Genomic DNA, 20,091 nt, shown 5'->3' on the forward strand with positions numbered 1-20,091 from the left:
ATTCTGTTTCCCAAAGCCCCTCACTTGTCTGCTGTCAGTTCTGGAAGGGGAAAAAGTTGTGCCTTTTTTTTTCTTTTTTTGGTCAAATTGAAAGAATCTGGTTTGGGTCAAATGGATCCTCTTTTGTTTGACCCAAAACAGATTTTTTTTATGCTTCATTTGACCTGGAATGGATCATTTTGAAAGAGCTAGATTCACAAAACAGCCAGAGGAGGATGCAATGGCCTCCTTATAATTTTTAGCTAATGGTTAGAGAACTCAGCTTGGATGTGTACTATCCAGGTTCAGTTCCCCTGTCTGCCTGATCTGAAGAAGGGATTTGAACTTGGGTCTCCATTTTAGGAGACTGCCCTAACCATTATAGATGCTAGAACTAGAGGTACTGGGGGTGCTGCAGCATCCCCTGGCTTGAAGTGGTTTCCAAAATATACAGGATTCAATGGCTCTCAGCACTTCTGCTAACTACTGGCTATGGGTTATTCTGGCGCATATGCGGGAGGGTCTCTCAAACTTTCCTCTTGAAGATATATCCACTTTGTAGAAATAATCATTGGAGGAGGGTCTTGAACTTGGGTCTCCCACATCCTAGATCAGGGGTTCTCAAACTTCATTGCACAGTGACCCCCTTCTGACAACAAAAATTACTACACAACCCCAGGAGTGGGGACTGAAGCCTGAACCCTGCCACCCCAGGGCTGAAGCCCTTGGACTTGGGCCCCAGGCTCAGCAAGGCTCAGGGTTGTAGGCCTCGGGCCCAGCAAGTCTAACACCAGCCTTGGAGATCCCATTAAAACAGGTTCACGACCCACTTTGGGGTTCCGACGCGCACAGTTTGAGAACGGTGGTCCTAGATGAATGCCCTAACCACTAGACAATAGAGTAATTCTCTCTCTCTTTCCCTGACTCAATGACTATTCATTGTTATTATGAATTGCTGTCACTATGAATTGCCACCCTGTTTTGTGTATGGCGTCAAAGTCCTGAGAAAAAATTGCCTTATACTATTTGGTGTAGTTGAGTCAAATAGTTTCTTATTGTCCACAACTGCATTTTTCAGCAAAGAAACTATTTGTCCAAAAAAATGTTGCCCAGCTTTCCTGGGATTTGGCCAATTAGACTTAAGTGTCACTTACTCAGTGCTATAGACAAACTACTTTTCAGTGAAAGGACCCTGCACTCTTGTTGCTCTATAGTGGAACTCCCTGGATGTCAATGGACCAGAATGCAATAGTACGCTTTTCTCACCCTAGCTGCCTAGCTAGCTTGGAAAGGAAGACGCAGACTGAAACTACCCATGCTAATGCTATAAGAACATAAAAACGGCCATACTGGGTCAGACCAAAAGTCCATCTAGCCCAGTATCCCGTCTTCCAATAGTGGCCAATGCCAGGTGCCCCAGAGGGAATGAACAGAACAGGTAATCATCAAGTGATCCATCCCCTGTTGCCCATTCCCAGCTTCTGGCAAACAGAAGCTAGGGACACCATCTCTGCCCATCCTGGCTAATAGCCTTTGATGGACCTATCCTCCACAAACTTAACTAGTTCATTTTTGAACTCTGTTATATTCTTGGCCTTCACAACATCCTCTGGCAAGGAGTTCCAGAGGTTGACTTTGTGTTGTGTGAAAAAATACTTCCTTTTGTTTGTTTTAAACCTGCTGCCTATTAATTTCATTTGGTAGAGAAGCTGATTTAAATGATAGTTACAGATTACAGTTAGTAGTTCTGCAATTTCACATTTGAGTTCCTTCAGAACTCTTGGGTGAATACCAGGTGGTCCTGGTGACTTATTACTATTTAGTTTATCAGTTTGTTCCAAATCCTCGTCTAATGACACCTCAATCTGGGACAGTTCCTCAACTGTGAAGACCGATGCAAAAAATCATTTAGTTTCTCTGCAATGGCCTTATCGTCCTTGAGTGCGCCTTTAGCATCTTGATTGTCCAGGGACCACAGTGGTTGTTTAGCAGGCTTCCTGCTTCTGATATACTTAAACATTTTTTTGCTGTTACTTTTTGAGGTTTTGGCGAGCTGTTCTTCAAATTCTTTTTTGGCCTTCCTAATTATATTTTTATACTTCATTTGCCAGAGTTTATGCTCCTTTCTATTTTCCTCACTAGGATTTAACTTCCACTTTTTAAAGGAATGCCTTGTTGTCTCTCACTGCTTCTTTTACTTTGTTGTTTAGCCATGTTGACTCTTTTTTTGGTTCTCTTACTATGTTTTTTAATTTGGGGTATACATTTAAGTTGAGCGTCTATTATGGTGTCTTTAAAAAGTTTCCATGCAGCTTGCAGGGATTTTACTTTTGGCTCTGTATCTTTTAATTTCTGTTTAACTAACCACCTCACTTTTGTGTAGTTCCTCTTTCTGAAATTAAATGCGACAGTGTTGGGCTGCTGTGGTGTTTCACTGCCACAGGGATGTTAAATTTAATTATATTATGGTCACTATTACCAAGCTGTCCAGCAATATTCACCTCTTGGACCTGATCCTGTGGTCCATTTAGGACTAAATAAAGAATTGCCTCTCCTCTTGTGGGTTCCAGGACTAGCGGCTGCAAGAAGCAGTCATTCAAGGGGTCAAGAAACTCTGCATCCTGTCCTGAGGTGATATGTACCCAGTCAATATGGGGATAGTTGAAATCTCCCATTATTATTGAGTTTTTTTTATTTTGAATAGGCTCTCTAATCTCCCTGAGCATTTCACAGTCACTATCACCATCCTGGTCAGGTGGTCGGTAATATATCCCTACCGCTATATTCTTATTATTTGAGCATGGAATTATGACCTATAGAAATTCTATGGTACAGTTTGGTTCATTTAAGATTTTTAATTCATTTGATTCTACACTTTCTTTCACATATATTGCCACTCCCCCACCAGCATGACCTATTCTGTCCTTCCAATATATTTTGTACCCTGGTATTCCCGTGTCCCATTGATTATAGACTGCAAAATACTTGTTCTTGTCTTAATTTTATTAATTCTTAGTACTCTTAATAGTAATATTCTTTAATCTTTTTTCAGAGGCTAGGTTACCAAATGAATATCTAGGATAAATAGGGGCATGAGAAAATAACGTGCATAGTGATGGCTGTCTCTCTGATGTGGTCCAGTTCAACCAGAGAACTGAGCTTGTAGCAGTAATTGCTGGATGAAATTCTAGTGCCTGTGTTATGCAGGTGGTCAGATTAGATGATCAGCATGTCTCTTTGGCCCTAAAACCCATGGATCTATTGTTCTTATGATCTATAACATGCAAGATGGCGATACTGTTTCTTCTAACTGACGTGCCATACATTTAGAGTCAATTGTTTTCCCAAGTTAAAAAGGATTCCAGTTATGGCATAAAGCTCTTCTTTCCTAGCTTTCATTTCCATTACTGTTCAAGAACATCCTGTCCTGGATGGTTGTATTTTGAATATATTGGTTGTTCATTAAATTTCATGCTCCTTGGTGAGGGAGGTACCGTACTGTTGATTCCTTTTGCTAGTTCTTAGCAGAGACTACATGTCCCCATTGCTTGCGGCTGGCAAATTATTCGTGAGTATTGTTATGTACTGTCCTATGCATAGCGTTCTATTTATTTTAACAAAACTTTCAGTACAAAATTCCTTGACAACAATAGCTCTTTTTTCCCCTCCCACTTCTCTCGTAGGCATGACAAATCTTTCAAAGGAACAATATCTCTGTCTCCTACGTATATGGGTCATGACTAGATCTCGCTTTAAAAAAGAATAACACTTAAGGTAGGTCAGGAACAATAACTCTTGAAGACTTTCCTTTGGCATTCTGCTTTCCTCAATGTACAAATTGATTATTTTGCAGCTTACACTTTCCTGTTTTAAAAAAGTGACTTGTGATATATTTATCTTTTTTTAAGCGGTTCCAGCTAAGCTAACATGCCTGCAGACCTTTATCTATGGAAGAAGGGATTGGCAAAACAGCTGCTTCTGTTGAGCAATGTGGGAGCAGCTGAGATCCCAGGCCGGTAACTGCATTACAAATACTATAGCTACCTAGAAGCAGCTGTTGCACGGCCTGGTATGCTTTCTGGTTGTATTCCACACAACTAGCAGAGTCCATCTACTAAAAGGAAGCTGGGCCTTTCTTTTCCCCCAGGGAATACCACATGCCATCACCTAGTCCTGGGTGGGCCCAGAATCCTTTAAAATTGTCACGGGGGTATATATGTGTGGGTAATATTTCTAAACCAATATAGTTTAAGTGGTACCAAAAACTGTGTAGGCAAGACCTTCAGCTTTTGTGGGAAGTGGTTTCCCTTTATGTCCACTTGCTTCTGCTCTGCATCCTTCAATCTGCAGGTCTGTGTGACACATGCTGCTTTGCCACTCCAGAGACAGGGCATGCCTCTCTATGACACAAAACAGTGGGATTGAGGCTAGAGGGGAAATTGCTGGAGTAAGAGAGGGCAGGGAGGGGCAGGACTTGTGTGCCAACAACACTAAGATTTTGGGCTACATCCTGGGCCCCTACCTATATTCTAAAGAACTGGGGTTGAAAAACAAACTTTTTTGGTTGCAGCTCTTGCTTCTGACCAGCAGAAGCAGTAATTCCAGCAGAATCCATGTCCCCCAGATCAAAGCTAGAGAGAAAAACTCTAGCAGAATCACACTCTGGCCAAAATAATGCAGTTCCACCGAAACTGAAATGCTTTGCAACATTGCAAAAGTTTGTTTCAGAAAAAAGTTCCAACAATGTCAAAACAGCTTGTTTTGACACTTTGGGGATAGAATGCTTTTATTTTTAAATTACTTCATTTTGAAATGTTTTAAATGTTGTATTATATTATAAAATGTAAAAAAAAAAAGTTGGAATTGAAAGATTTTGGTAAGTCTTTGTTGAAACGAGACATTTCAATTGGCTCTTAAATTTTTTTTTTCTTCACAGAGAACTTAGAAAGTTTTGGGTTTTGTTCCAGTTCAGAACAAAGCCAAATCTTTGCTAAATTGGGAGTTCTGTCCACTGCCTCCTCTACCTCTGAGCAGCCAGGTCTGGCATCTTCCACTGCTCTCTCTGATGGTTTTCACTTGTGGGAGGCAGGCAGTGTCCTGCCCTGAGGAGACCCCATGATGAGTATCAGAACGGGAAATGAGACCAGATGGGAAGGAGAGTAGAGAATTAACAGTAAGGGGGAGGAGCAGAAAATGACACTATAAATGAAGGGGGATTTCGGGTAGCGAAGCACCTTGTAGGAGAGGAAAAAATGATGGAGGGAGACTTTGCACAAGAAGGGAAAGGCAAGTGAGGGAGGGGAATGGAGATAAGGGGCGGGCATACCAGAGAGACGTGGTGGGAACACAACTGGAAAGGTTAAGGTATGTTGAAGGGATATGCCCCATGAAGATCTCAGAAGACAAGGCAGACCTATTGTGCGTCCCCATTCATAGAGGCCAGCATGGCAGACCACAAGCCTTTCCCACCAGCAACTGAAGGTGGGGGCAGCCATTGCTTCCTACAACCATGGCAGAGTGGGCTAGGAAGAGAGGGTGCACATGCATTTTTTGCTTGGGCACTGTATGCTTCATCTCAGAACCCACAATACCGCAGGGGAGGAGAAGAGAAAGTTGAACTTTCCCCAAAAGCTCAAAGTTATTGGAGTAAATGAAGAATAACAGGAGGTTGATGTGGCTTCTGATCAGTTTCCTGGCATTTGAATTCATGGTATTATGAGGGTAAGGGAGGGGAGTGGCCTTTTCTGATGAACTGGGAGATACTCATGACAAGGCTACACTAAAAGCAAAACCCCAGAGATCTAGGACCCTGAAAGAACAGAGGAATAAAATGAATGGATCAGCAGGGGCACAGCAAGGCAAGCAGCAGACAACACACATTTGGGATTTTTTTCTCTAAAAGTCGGTATGAAAGGATATTCTTAAGAGGATTTAACTATCTCTGGTCTGTCCGTGGGTGGTCAGTTTGTTACTCTTAGAAACACAAATGAAACAGAGCTTGCAAGAATGGATTTTGGGCACAACTGTCATGCCTGCAAGGGATATTTAGAAATTTACTGAAGAGGACATCTTAGAGAAACTTGGCTAGTAAAGTCAGGATAATGTGATTTTAAGCCAGACCAGGCAGCAGGGACTTGTGCAATTCTAAAGGAGTAAGCCAATTACATTCCCTCTTAAGTATAAATAGATACATAAATATGGGAAAACAGAAATATCTTTCACAGAGTGTAGATTGCTGTCTTCAAATGTTTGAGGCTGTGCATACTTTCCAGAGGAAATCTTAACACGCTAATTAAAATGCAGTCGGTGTCTCCAACGGTGGAAAAATAAACTGCTAGCGAATTAAAGATGCACACTTTTTAAAAAGAAAATGAGTCAAACTTCTTTGCACAAACATTACCACACAATGTGGGTGTTCTTGGAAATGACACCACTGTGTAGGTTATGTGTTACTGAGTTATAAGGAGATGTGTGATATTTTGGGGCCTTGCGTTTGAATTGGTTATGTTTCAGAATCCCCTCTCCTCCCTCTATATTTTGGTCCTTGAATCCCTCCCCTGTTGATTAAATCTATATTCGGGCCCTAACTTTCAGAAAGTGGAGGCCAGAGGACCATGTGTGGGTGCTTTTGTCAGCCTGCTCTGCATATGAAATGAACAGAAATGTACATACAAAGCAAGAATCTGTGGTATGGGCACTTATGTAACTGCAGGTGCAATTATCACATGGAGTTCAGGCCTTTATCATGAGGCTGTCCTCCTTACTTAGGCAGCAGAACCAAGGTGAAGAAGCGATTATACAAGTGAATTTAATAGTTATTTATCTAGAAGGCCCCTCTTTAAAATTTGCTTTTGGAACAGTTCGGCCTCTGCTACCAGCCTGAGGAAACCTAGCGCTGCCATCATCGGGCATCTCCCTCTCCTGTGATGCTCTGATCTTTGGCAGCCCTCAGATGTCTGCCTGCATCCCGTCTGAGGTCTTGCATAATCAGTGGGGCTGTGGACCGGGGGCAGTGGCCATGTCTTCACGGGGGATGCTGTAGCAGATAGGATTTGCTCCTTGCTTTCTGCTCACCCTCCGGTGCCAGGCCAGCATGGAACTCTCAGTGAGGCACAGGTCCCAGCAGCTGCTAGGGAGGGGAACAAACAGGGGGCCAGGGTCTGGTAGAGAAGAAAACTAATGGGATGAGGGATGGACTTGCTCCATCGCCAGTTCCTGCCCTCTCCCAGTACCCCTGACTCCTACCAATATCCTGGTCCCTACTGGTTCCCCCAGCAGCCCAAGTTATCCTTGCGTACCCCATCCCACATAAACCTCAGAAACCAGGAGGGTATGGGGAACAGGTATGTATGTGTGGGTATGGTCCCACACACCTGCTGCCACTCGCCAGGGAGAAATCAGAGACTCCCTCCCCATATCCATGGAAAAACATCCCACGTGAAGCAGCTGAGAGCATGGCATCTACATCACCCTGCCCTCCCCAACCTCCTACTCAGCTCTAGCTTCTCCCCCCTGAGGGTCACGTCTCTCTGGCCCTCTTTGAGGGGATGGGATGGTGGCCACGGACAGCCTATCCCCACCTTTAACTCTGCTCAATTATGTGGACCTTCTGCTGGAATCCCTCCTAGGAACTAATCAGCCTTAAGATGGATGGGGTTTTCCCACAGCTCTCAGGAAACTCTGCCTATAATTGGTTTCCTCTGCGCTATGAGAAATCCCACCCAATGGCATAGGCTGACGGGCATGTTTTTTTCTAAAATGTTTCAATCCTGCCTTTAGTTCCCCTCCTCGTTAATCGGGGAGGGGGACTTACTTGGCCTTGGTGTAGGCTTCTCATGCTCTCTGCCCTCTCTTGCAGCTCCCAGCACTGGGGTCTTCTACCTTCTGCTGCCTGTGGGCTGCACTTTCCCTAACCCTCCCCACCAACCTTCCCTGACCTCAGGACCCTATGAAAGACAGCTGGAAAATGGCTGCCTGCACCCATCTTCGCCTTGGAATTCCCCTCTCGCAGCCGGGGAAAAGGGACATGGAGGGGGAAGACAGAAGCACATAAAAGAGGAGCCTGTGGAGTGACCCCTTCCAGTGGGGTTTCTGGGCTATGTGATTTGATTTGCTGGCTGGATCTGGTTTAGTTGGAACCTTCTTCCCTTCCTCTGTGAGGTGCTGCCCCTCCCCAGGATTCAGCTACCATTTCAGAGGCTGACTCACCTGACTGTGCAACCTGTAGGCCTTTTTAGCCCTCTATATTTGTTGCTGCTGCTCCCCCTCCCCACCCCATCCCCAAGGCTGTGGCATAGACCATAATAATCTAGGAGGAAACATGTCCTGACATGCCTGCTGTGTTTAAAACTGTCTTAAGCCATCCCTGGGGGACAGCAGAGCCACCTACCCTTGACTGTCACAGAGGTGTTTATCCCACCCCTCAGTAGGGATTAGATCCCTTCTGCCCCCCTCTCTGGCTGGAGCTGCCATTTCACCTGCTCGGTGACATGACCCCCAACCCTGTGCACCTCTCAGATCCCTCCTCTTGGATTCCTTTTGCGAGGCAGCTCACTTTTCTGTAAGTCTTGTGCTGATGGCATTGCAGCAGCCATTCAACATTCACACAGATAATATTCTTCTCTCTTTTATTATCGCTCCTAAATTTGCAGCCCTGAATTTGACACGAGGGCTCACGGTTGCAGGCCAGTCTTTCTCCCTCCCACCAGAAGCTGCTGACATCTAAACTGGATAGGCAATGTGCTCAGAGCCAGTTGTCAGTAGCTGGGAAAGATGACACTGTATCTGGCTGGAACAAGACAAGCGGAGCCTTCCCACGCCTTGTCGGTCCATTGAAAGTTGGAATTGGCAGAAAAGACATCAAAGCAGGTGTGAGAATGCCACGGCAGGATTTGCCAAGGACTCCTCTGTTCCTGTCTGCGATGCCAGGAGCCAGGGCAGGGGAGAGATGAAAAGGGCAGGCTATTTAATATTCCCTCCCCTCATGAAAGCAACACATCCCCTGTTTCTGAAGAGCTTATTCTGTGCCATCGCGGCAGCTGTTAGAGGTTGTGGTGGCATTAGCCTCTTTGCGCTGCGAGTTAGCAGCCCTTGGCAGGGTGACAGTTACACTGTATCTTACATAAATGTGTACCTTGTACTGATCTGCCCACGCCTACCCTGCTAAGGTGTGTGGCCTGATTATTTACCCCCCAACCCCTTCCTGCCTCCAGAGGATCTCCTTTCTGGGAATTCCCTCCTGAACCCCTTCTCCTGGCAGTTCAAACACTCTTCCAGGCACCCCTGCAGCTCCCCTTCTCCCAGTATCGCTTCTCCCATGTCTCCCTTTTGGCTCCCCCAAACACCGCCTGCCCTGTATTGCTCACACACTGTGGCAGGGAAGAGCTTGTGCTAAACAGGTTCCTTACGTCCGCCGATGGGCACCCAAACTAAAGCTATAGCCGGCAGGATAGCCCTGCATTAGGGGTGACCTTTTGAACTTTCCAGCTACACCCAGCACCCTTGAATAACAACAGCAGCTGCTCCACACAGTCCCCCAGCGGACTTTAACCCCCCCACGTTCTCTAAACACCTCCTTCCCTACCAGCTTTCCCCAGAGACGCTCCACCCTTCCTGACCTCCCCATGCCCCTGTCTTCTTGTAGCTCCCACATACCTCCCTCTTTTCCACTGCATGCAATGTCTTCATGCACATGCTCCTGGGTCCCCAAACCCCGCCCAGGAGCTGAGTAAATGGGTGAGGACAGTTATAGGAGTGAGAGACCCCTGTCACTGAGCCACTGCCAGCTTTATTAAAACCCTAAGGAAAGTCCTGGGAAATAACATCATTAAACTGGAAATCAGGATGAACAGCTGCACAGTATTACATACCTTTACTGAAAACATCTAAAAGACACCATAGACCTTTAAAAGCATGAATATTCAGAGTTAGCTTCTCACTGAAAAACAAACAAACGTAATGGTTCTGTGTCCATTGCAGTGAATATTGCCACTATATTGCCAAACAAGAGGACTCTATTTATTTTTTAAAAAAAGTTTGTCTAAAAATAATAAATGAGTCCTTGGGAAAATTCAGGGCCAAATTTAGTGGGAGTGTAAATGACGGGCCCAGGTGTACCATGGATGTAAGTGGTAAAACTCGTGAAACTTGCACTGACCCAGCATTCTGTAGGTGAACCATGTAGCTTAATTTTTAAGCAGAAGTGGGTCACTACAGGAATTGTAGCAGGAAAAACAACTACCAGGAAGGTATAAGAGATGGAAGAAAAGGGCTGATTTCTTATATGTTCCTGGCAGCTATTTTCCTGCCACACATCTTTATAAGCAGCCTTGACAACTCATCATGAGCCTCATGATATTTGGTATTCTTAAAGCCCCAGTTTCTGGAGTCATGTTGTGATGTGAGACTCTCGGCTTTCTTTTCTTAGAAAATATGTTTTTAGCCCTAATGGCAGCAGAGCACTGGTAACTGGAAAACATAGGCAAACATAATAACCCATTAAACTTTTTTTAAGCCTATCTGATGATTTGTGATGGCCTGCCTCATGGTTTTTGAACAGCTGAGTCATCTAATGCTGTGCAAGTAACACTTATTTTGTACACTGCTCAATGCCAAACTGGTGCACACTACCCTACCCTTACCCCTTACACCAGTGTTTCCATCGCTATTGAATTTGACCCAACACACTGCGAAACAACAAAGGAAATTTAATATTAAACCAACTTGCTAATGACATTAAAGACTGGAGAAACTCCAGCTCAGAGTTAATATTTACTCACCCTATTGTGCCTAGAGCATGTTTAGGGTCTCAAAGCAATAACATGGGTCTTGGCCCTACTAATGCAAAGGGGTCATAGACCTAATCAATCTGGCCACCTGGGGATTCCCTCAGTGTGTCAGTCCACTCACAGTCTCTGCCATGGGGTGCAAGCAGCTACAGGAAAAGAATATGCCTGCAACAGCTCTGCATTTCTATTATTTCTGGCTGCCAGACGGCCCTCTGGGCTGTAGGCAGTTGAGTGTAAATTAGAGCAGTCCTAAGGAGGCTAAGCCAGTCCCCATAGAGTCCTGGAGTTGTGGAACCACAACGTTGTCATAATAGCAAGTTTGTCCTCTCCCATTCTGGGTTTTGTACTAAGCATAGCTCAGCTGTATGTTCTGCAACAGTGACCCACATTGTGGTGAATTCAGGATAGCACTGAAAATATAAACTCTTGAATTCCCTTCTTTGTCAGTTCAAGTAATGCCCCTGTTGCATTATTATATCGGGGCTGTAACAAAGAGCAGTTATGACACATTGTGTCACAGATCAATGTAATGGCTCTGTCAGTCTGTCTGGCCAGTCTCTTAATATGTATTACACAATAAAATATAATGGCTCCAAAGGAGGCATTAAAATCAGTCAAGTAATCACAAAGCACCTTCTTAATAAGACTCTCCAGGAAAGCGGTGCACTCTGAGTGTTTGGAAAGGAAGTGTTTTGATAGTACAGGTAATTATTATTATTGTTTTGTGTATGCATTTGGCAAGCAATGAAAGTAGGATCTTTTTATGCCAGAAATTATTAAAACACATCGTGTTACAAAGAAGGTGTTCTTACATATTATTGTATGTATTGTCTTACTTAGGCACTGTGCACTTAAAGTGAAGGTTTCAGCTTTAACTTCCAATATACTTGGTTCTTTTGTAGGCTTAAGTCAGAGCCTTAATGTTATCAAAGTAGTATTTAGTGGTGTAGTGAGTATATAAAATGCTGTTTAAAAAATAATTACATATAGCTCAAGACGGGAAAAACCAGTACATTCCTGTAAACAGCCACTTAAGATGTGGGCAATAAATAAATGACTGTAATAAATAATTTGTCATGTCAAAGCTTAAGCATTTGGTAGGATGTTGAAGGAGGGTACTCTTTGTCCATTGCATCCTGAGATACCTTCAAAAATGATTGGGGGTTAGAAGAGATTATTTTACTTAGTATTGGGACAAGCTTTTGGAAAGCTTATCCAAGTGTATAGGACTCTTCACCTTTCCGCCCTCCCTTTGTATTTCCCCCCAGCCCCAAAAAGACATTATCACAAATATATGTTGCTTTCTAACTTGTGAAATTAAATAGACTCCCTTAAATCTGTGGACTGACTTTATGGATTGTTTCTAGCAAATCTGTGGAAGAATGAGCCCTGAGAGTAAAGGGTCAGTAAATGCAATTAAAGGGTCTCTAATTTTCCATTGGCTACTGCAAGTAAAGTGTTTTGTCTTTCCACATCCACTGGTAGTCCTCTTGTGTCACACTTTTCTGCCTTTTCTTTTCTTTTCTTTTCAATATGCCCTCCTTGTGGTGAAAAGGAGTTTTTATATATATATAGTTTCTATATATATATAGAAAAACTCCTTTTCACCACAAGGAGGGCATATATATATATATATATATATATATATATATATATATATATATATATATAATGTAAAAAAATATCAGATGTGCTGGCATTTAAATGTTACTCCAGTTGTTAATAGATCGTGGGCTAGTATAGCAATTCATTGTAGCTTGTAATAGAGGTAATGTCACTTTAAGACATGTGATACTTTACAGAGCAGGGATGTATTGAAATAGACTACCGGTACTTACAGCATTGTATAGCAATCCTGCTTTGTACATACAGCTGCTTTACTCTGCATTGAATGCACTGTAGTGAGGCTGCTCTGTCATTAAACATAAACTGATCCTCATCTTTAAGTACACTGGAAGCTGCAAATTATCTCAAGATCACTTCAAAGGTCTCATCAAACAGAAGGTGACGTTAGGAGATGATTTAAAGGTGAAAATGACAAGGTTTCCACCCCTCAAACCTTAGCCACTTTTCTGACAACACAGTCTGAGAGCTCAGATGTCTCCTTTACTCTGGGAATAGGATTGGTGACGAAAAAGAGAATTTTTTTTTTTAATCCTGATAAAGAAGATTATTGGGAAGCTATTTAAAATTCCTTATTGTGGTACAGATGGATTTTAAAAAGTGTTAGATCTTTCCAATGAACACTAATAGAGTACTCTGCTCTTGGCTGGATTACTCAGGTAAGGAGCTTCTTTAGGATTTAAGATTCAGAAAGCAGATCTTGAACTCATCTGACAATAACTGGAGGAATACTCACTATTGTGTGTGTGTGTGTATATATATATATATTAGCAAGAGGCTCTCTTTGCATAAAAACAGTGTGTTCGACAGCAGTTGTAGTGAGCTGACTAACAAGTACATGAAGAAATGAAATGCTAGTAAGGAAGGAATGTTGGGGCTTTGAATAAAGTTAATTAAAATAATGTAGTTTGAGGAAGGATGGAAAAGATGTAGCAGACTAAGAGTGAAAACATGGGGTGAGGGTGGGGGGGTTTCAAAGTCATCTGTTCAGTGTGGTTAAGAATATGACACCTGGACACATTTTAAAAAAAGAAATAGGAGCTATTGGGTGATTGTAGAAGTTTGGCTTTGCTTCACGGTTTGGCTAGGATGTTAAAGTTCAGGTTAAATAAGAGCACTTTATGCCTGAAATATCAATGCATGTTAGAGTCACCTTTCCCTTTTATGTCATTGTATGAAAGCATGGGAGCACCAGAAATGACTAAAAAAAGCATTAATTTCTGAAGACATGGGAGGTCTATTGTGAGCTATCTGTTTGGAGGGGGTAGAATCCATGTTACACTATTACTCAGTCCAAAAACAAAGGAGGAAAAGTATACAAAAGTAAACAGTAGGAAGGAAAACTAATTATATGCTGAATAGTGCATCAGATACACAGAACAGGGAAACAAATAGCCTTGTGCTGAGGAAAATAATGTTTTGCTATTTTGCAGTTAATTATACTTGTCAGTTTATTTGCGGGATTTTCTTCCATTAATCTTTAAAACAATCCTCAAAGACCATGCTTATTTATTAAAATAACAAAAATAATCTGTGCATATATTTTATTGACACATAAGCATCGCTATGATTTTTAATAGTGTGTATTTCCCCAATAAAGAAATTGTGCTGATAGGTCATTTTTTGGATTTTACATTGGTCGGCTCGATCTTTCCTAAATGCATAGAATGTTCAGGGTTAAGAAAAGATTTTTAGCTTTAAAGTCTTCCATCCTCAGTGAACATGATGTTCTGCTGATTGGATTATTAGATAGAAAGTGGCATCATGTCATTGGCTGAATAAGGAGAATGTCTGAAGTTTGATTAATTTGGCAATATGAAATGCAGCAGAAGGTGTTATTAAAGGAACTGGATGATATGTAGCATAGCTGAGCCTTGCAAATCCTACAATCCTTGCAGGTATTGAGAAGGAGCTATTAAAGTCACAAAGTCTGAGAAAATTTAACCAATTAGTATAATAATAAATGGATGGAAATATCTACCCACATATAATATTTCAAGTAGTCAAGTGTGCCAGCATTGGGAGACAGAGAAAGAAGTACACCATTCCTTTTCAGCAAGAGTTTGTCTTTAAATTTTGACACACTCTACCTTATGAAAAGATCAAACCTCCTATTTGTTACATATAAAATTCAGTCTGCCCTTACTATTGTTCTTTATGAGCATAGGCCAAACAAAAGGAAGCTGATTTTTATCTGGGGATTAGAACACAATTCTGAGAAACAATTACTTTGTTTAGCAGACAGCATTCATTGCAATTAAAAATTAATGTGCACAGAAGTCAAAAACAATAATCTGTTACCTACTGGGTAGGTATTTGCCTTGCAGCCTTGGGGCTGGAGGATGCTTAAAATGCATCTCAGGTATCTGATAATGTTGTATGACTATCTGTAATGTATTTAAAATAGTTTTGATACTGTCTGAGGAGCTCATTTTTGGGGGGATAGTATTGTAATTCCCTCTCCCCCAACTGGTAAATTACATTGCAGCACAGAGTGGGAATATTTCCCTAGCTTCTATTTATGTTGTTTTTCTTCAAGTACTTGGATCATTATAGTTTCATTTGTGCCACTGAATTATAAAAGTTACCAAGTCTCCCATGCTGACATCTCTTTACCTCAACTTTTCTTGTTTTTGACATGACCTTTGTCATATAACCATTGCAGCCTGCAAGGGGAGGGGGAGAAGAGGGAGGGAAGAAAGAAACAAAGATACTGTAAAGGTAAAAATACTGTTGTAATCACTGCTAAATACTGTGTGTGCTCTCAGGCTATATGTACTAACGCCTATCTAATATTTCATTTAGAGAATGGCGATGGTCTCTACAATGTCTTGGGTCCTGTATTTGTGGATAAGTGCATGTGCAATGCTGCTCTGTCAGGGGTCTCTTCATCACACTTTCCAGCAGCATCACCTGCACAGACCAGGTAGGACCAATCAGCTACAGGATGTTGTAAGATGACAGGCACTCTGTCCGTGCACTTGTCTGCCTTGATAAATGGTTGAATAAACATAAACATCCCTGTTTGTTATTGAACATTTATGAGTTGTTTGTCTATGTATCTCAGAGAATCTTTCTGATCAGCCTAATGTATGGCTGTTTGGTATTGGAATATGCCTCCTGTTAGCATCCTTTTCTAACAGCTTCTCAACTCAGGAGGATGATCACTGAAAGCCTATTTTAGATAAGAATTTAATTTCTCTGTTCTCTTTATTTTTTTTCCTGTGTAATAACAGAGTAAGTTTTGTTCCCCAGAAGAAATCCTGGTGGCAGAGCTTTGTGTAACTTTATTTGCTGTACCTCTGTCAATCTGGGCACAAATTGTACGCTTACAATGATATGAGTGAAACTCTGATAATAGTTGAGCCTTTTCACTCTTCCTGAGGTCAGTGGGATAGGATGGGTCTATATGAGAGCAGAATTTGGCCTAGAAGTTTTAATCTTACTGATGGCAAGCCATGAGTTTGCAAAGGTGCAACTCTGAGTAGAATTCAGGCCTGGGTTTCAGTGGGGTTAGATGAGTGTTGCTGAGAGCAGGTTTTAGTTTCTTTGTGTGTGGAATGGAGACTGTGTATAAATATTTTCATTACTTTGACATTCTTCAAACAGAAATTGTTGGTGTTAATTTTCAGCTGTAATTACTTTGTGAATCATGTATCATATGAAAAATGTTGAAGAAATGGCATATTAAAGCTCATTATTACCAATAAGTTAGAAATGAGAGAGCCTTGTGTTGTAATTTCACATACTCTGAACCCAAGGAAAGGACTGAAAGTTCTTCCCAAGAGAATTAGAGATGAAACAGAGAATATTAGCTGGTAATTACACATTATTTAATTTGTAGAAGCAGGTAGATCAAAGCAGAATTAGAATAAGGCTAACATTTTCAAAAGTGATAGGGCTTAGCCTCCTAAATCACTTAGGCACATTTGAAAAAAATTGCCCTTAATCTTTAGTGGGTCTAATGTGCTGAAAAGTTTTTTTTCCAATTGTTTTCGCTGCCCAAAAGTGATAGAGTGTTTTGGGGGTATCTTCGTGTCTTCTCTCTCAATAACATAATATAAAATAAATATAATCATAGCCTGGAGAGGAATGGTTCTAAAAATTTGACTCACAGGCTTTATCTAATGAACAACTATTATGTGTTTTGTATTGGCTTTAGTACCGGCATTTTGAAGTTAGAGAATACATCCCGTTTTGGATGTTCTTTTTTGGAATACACAGAGAAATGCCCATTAAAACACAACGGCGAAATCACCATTGGTGATCTGAGACTGTCCCCTGGCTAAACAAACAAACAAACAAACAAACTACTTGCATAAATAGGTAAAAGGAAAATGTAATCTCATTTTGTAAAGTCTGTTGAAACAAGCGACATTATGAGAAAAAATGAGAGCCTGGCAGATCCAGAGCTTTGCCACATTTGCCTAAGCTTGAAAAATCACTTCTTTTATGAAGCAAGAACAGTCAGACACTGAATGCATACCAAGTATTGGGGAAATGTGGAAAATGACAAATCTTTCACTCAGAGCTGTGATACAGATATAGTGAAGGTTTTACAGCTGCCTCATCACCTGCTTAGGAACCTCAGAGAGTTTCCTCTTGCGAGCCTTTCTCAGGCAGCTACTCCGCACCCTGCATGAGTAAGATTGATGGTGTTCTGATCCCAGGCAGCCAATTTCAGTCTCTCAAGAAATAATCCAGTACATTGACAGATGAGTGGAATTTGACATGGTGTTCACCTCTGATTCAGATTGCTTTGCACCTGGAAAGTACCAGCTAGGGAGGGTCCTTTAGAGGAAACAGAGATTTTAGACAATTTCTATTGTCAGAACATGAAATCAGCACAATGTTTTTATAAGGCCATGAATTTGCAATCTGCTTACTGAATGCAATAGGTTTGTACATAAAAGGGATGGAAATATGTTAACTAGGAAACTGACTGATTTAATGTATTCAACTATAGTCTCTAAGCAGTTCCTATTTATAATATTAGGAATGTGTTTGTTAGTCACTGTATAAGTAAGATTAAAATATTCAGCCAAATAAGGATTAATACAAATGATGCAGATGAACCAATGCACAATTTCAGTAATTTAATATTTGTGTATATGAAATTTTGAGTCATGGCAAAAATAGCTATAGTCAATAGCAGGTTCAGCATACTTTTTCTCATTTTGTGGGATTACATGGATATTAGTTTGATACTTAATTTAAGAGACATTCCGAACAATTAAAAACTCAATGGTAGGACTACTTTAGTATAGACTAGGGTAATTAAAAGAGACAGATTCCTTTCTGCCTTGTGCCTCTTGTACTTGATAAATACAAGAGTATCCATTAAATACAAGTACATGCAGTGTTAAAAAAACAAATTCTGATTTAGTGGATTGAACCTAATAAACTTGAATGTAACTGAATGGATATATGTATTGAGAGAATCTATTTCTAATATGAAGATTAATTCAGTAATGAAACACTATGGATTTCTGGCATGAGACACTGAAAGGTGACTTTATCAAGTATAGTAGTCCTTTTTTTCTAAAACTTTCTTAAACATTGTAAGTTTTTGCCAGAAGCTGGGAATGGGCAACAGGGGATGGATCACTTGATGATTACCTGTTCTGTTCATTCCCTCTGGGGCACCTGGCATTAGCCACTGTCAGAAGACAGGAATCTGGGATAGATGGACCTTTGGTCTGACCCAGTGTGGCTGTTCTTATGTTCTAATGTTTTCAGATAAACTTTTGGACATTATACATGCGAACACACAAGTTTAAATTTTCATTTCACTGCAGGCTATATTTCTATAATTCATCATTTTGGTAAGCTATAGATGACGTGACAGAAGATACAAAATTGCAAATAAATCGCAAACCATTTTATGTGACAGAATTTTTAAGTGACTGTAGCTTCATTTTCTGTGAAATAGTAGCTGAAGGGCACATACAGGATATATTCAATATTACTATGGGTATAAAATTGAATGTACGATATTACACACGTACATGGACTGTTGTCTCCCTTGTCACATTAACCCAAAGGTTTGAATGCATATAATTATGTCTTAGTAAGGCATGTATTGGTGAATGTTCTTTTAAAATGAAATAGGTTGAGTGTGTGCATGGAGTTTTTTCCTTCTTCTTGACTAATACTCAAAGGACAAAGTCTTCATTTGGTGTAAACTTGCATAGCTCCAATGCCATACAATTCTCTTTAGGTAATATTGTCTTCTGCAGATCCTTATATAAATATATTTCATTTTCAAGAAAATTATATTATACAAAGTACGCATGAAAACATGCATAGGATATAACTTTAGGAAGAAGCAATCAATGTTCTCTGAGTACTTAGTTTGGTTTGGAGTTAATAAAACACAATGAGAACAATTCCACATTGGCCATTTTAAACTCCAGCATACATACAGTTGTATGGCTGTTGAATTGGCCTTGGGATTAGACTGGACAGGTTGTGATTTAAAGAGGTAGCTGAGTGCCAGTGATTGCCCATTGATAATCTGATTGACAATATTGACTCATTTCAGAGTAGCAGCCGTGTTAGTCCGTATTCACAAAAAGAACAGGAGTACTTGTGGCACCTTAGAGACTAACCAATTTATTTGAGCATAAGCTTTCATGAGCTACAGCTCTCTTCACAAAAGCTTATGCTCAAATAAATTGGTTAGTCTCTAAGGTGCAACAAGTACTCCTTTTCTTTTTGCGAATATTGACTCAGTTCTCCAGAAGTAGGAAGTCGACATTAAGGTTTGGCAAGACACTAAAGTATCAACAAAGCATTTCTGAGTCTTAAGGATGCAAATAAATTTGATATTTGCATCAGTGTCACAAATATACAAAATGATCTCTCATTGTTTTATTATGTACAAGAGATTATATTTCAATTCAGGAAAGAACCTTAAGGCCAAACCCAGGGTTGTGAGTTCAATCCTTGAGGGGGCCATTTAGGGATCTGGGGCAAAAATTGGGGATTGGTCCTGCTTTGAGCAGGGGGTTGGACTCGATGATCTCCTGAGGTCCCTTCCAACCCTGATATTCTATGAATATTCTATGAATTAGCATTAAATGTAAATGGAAAATACCATGGTTAGACCTTGAAGTTAAAAAAAAAATAAACACAAAAATTGCAAGTTACCATCACCTGGACATGACACGTTTTAGCCCATGTAGAATAATTTGTTAAACATTCAGGATGCCAAGTTGGTCCTACGTGAATTTTGTAAAGTATAAAGATGCGGGCTAGAAACATAGAGATACTGTAACATGGTTGACGTTTGCAAAGATGTTAATTAAAAAAAAAAGGCCTATTCAGAGAGGGAAAGATGGTTGTATCCGCCTGAGCTGGTTTGGCTTGTATCAGTGAAATTGTGGTTGCGTTTCTCAAGGCAGTATGCCAAGAAAGTGCTGAGTAGTTTCTTCCACTTTTTTTTCTCTCTTGGCAGTGTTTCATGTGTTACTTTGTACTGTAACAGAAATGCATCAAACGACACAGTTATATAAATGTTAAAACCAGGACTTTAGGTCATACGTACACCAACTAAATACTAAGCTATCCATAGTTTTATTTATTGTGGCAGCAGCAGATCTTACACGAATCAAAAATCATCTTGAGAAGAGTTTGCCCATAAATACTAAGAGAAAAAAAATCACTACGCCAAAGCAATCTTATAGAAACTCAGACCAAA

General features: G+C 40.9%; 1 protein-coding gene across 2 annotated transcripts in view; it reads left to right on the forward strand.

Moving 5' to 3' along the window:
- The first annotated feature begins 15,197 nt into the window (after positions 1 to 15,197).
- The window catches only part of TAFA1 (TAFA chemokine like family member 1), a 342,760-nt gene continuing 337,866 nt past the window's right edge, over positions 15,198 to 20,091 (forward strand). For both annotated transcript variants that reach the window (XM_077822208.1, XM_077822209.1), the window contains exon 1: positions 15,198 to 15,315. In XM_077822208.1, coding sequence (XP_077678334.1) covers positions 15,198 to 15,315 — 118 coding nt within the window. The remainder of the gene's footprint in view (positions 15,316 to 20,091) is intronic.

The sequence above is a fragment of the Eretmochelys imbricata genome, chromosome 7, assembly GCF_965152235.1.
Source record: "Eretmochelys imbricata isolate rEreImb1 chromosome 7, rEreImb1.hap1, whole genome shotgun sequence".
NCBI classification, from domain to species: Eukaryota; Metazoa; Chordata; order Testudines; family Cheloniidae; genus Eretmochelys; species Eretmochelys imbricata.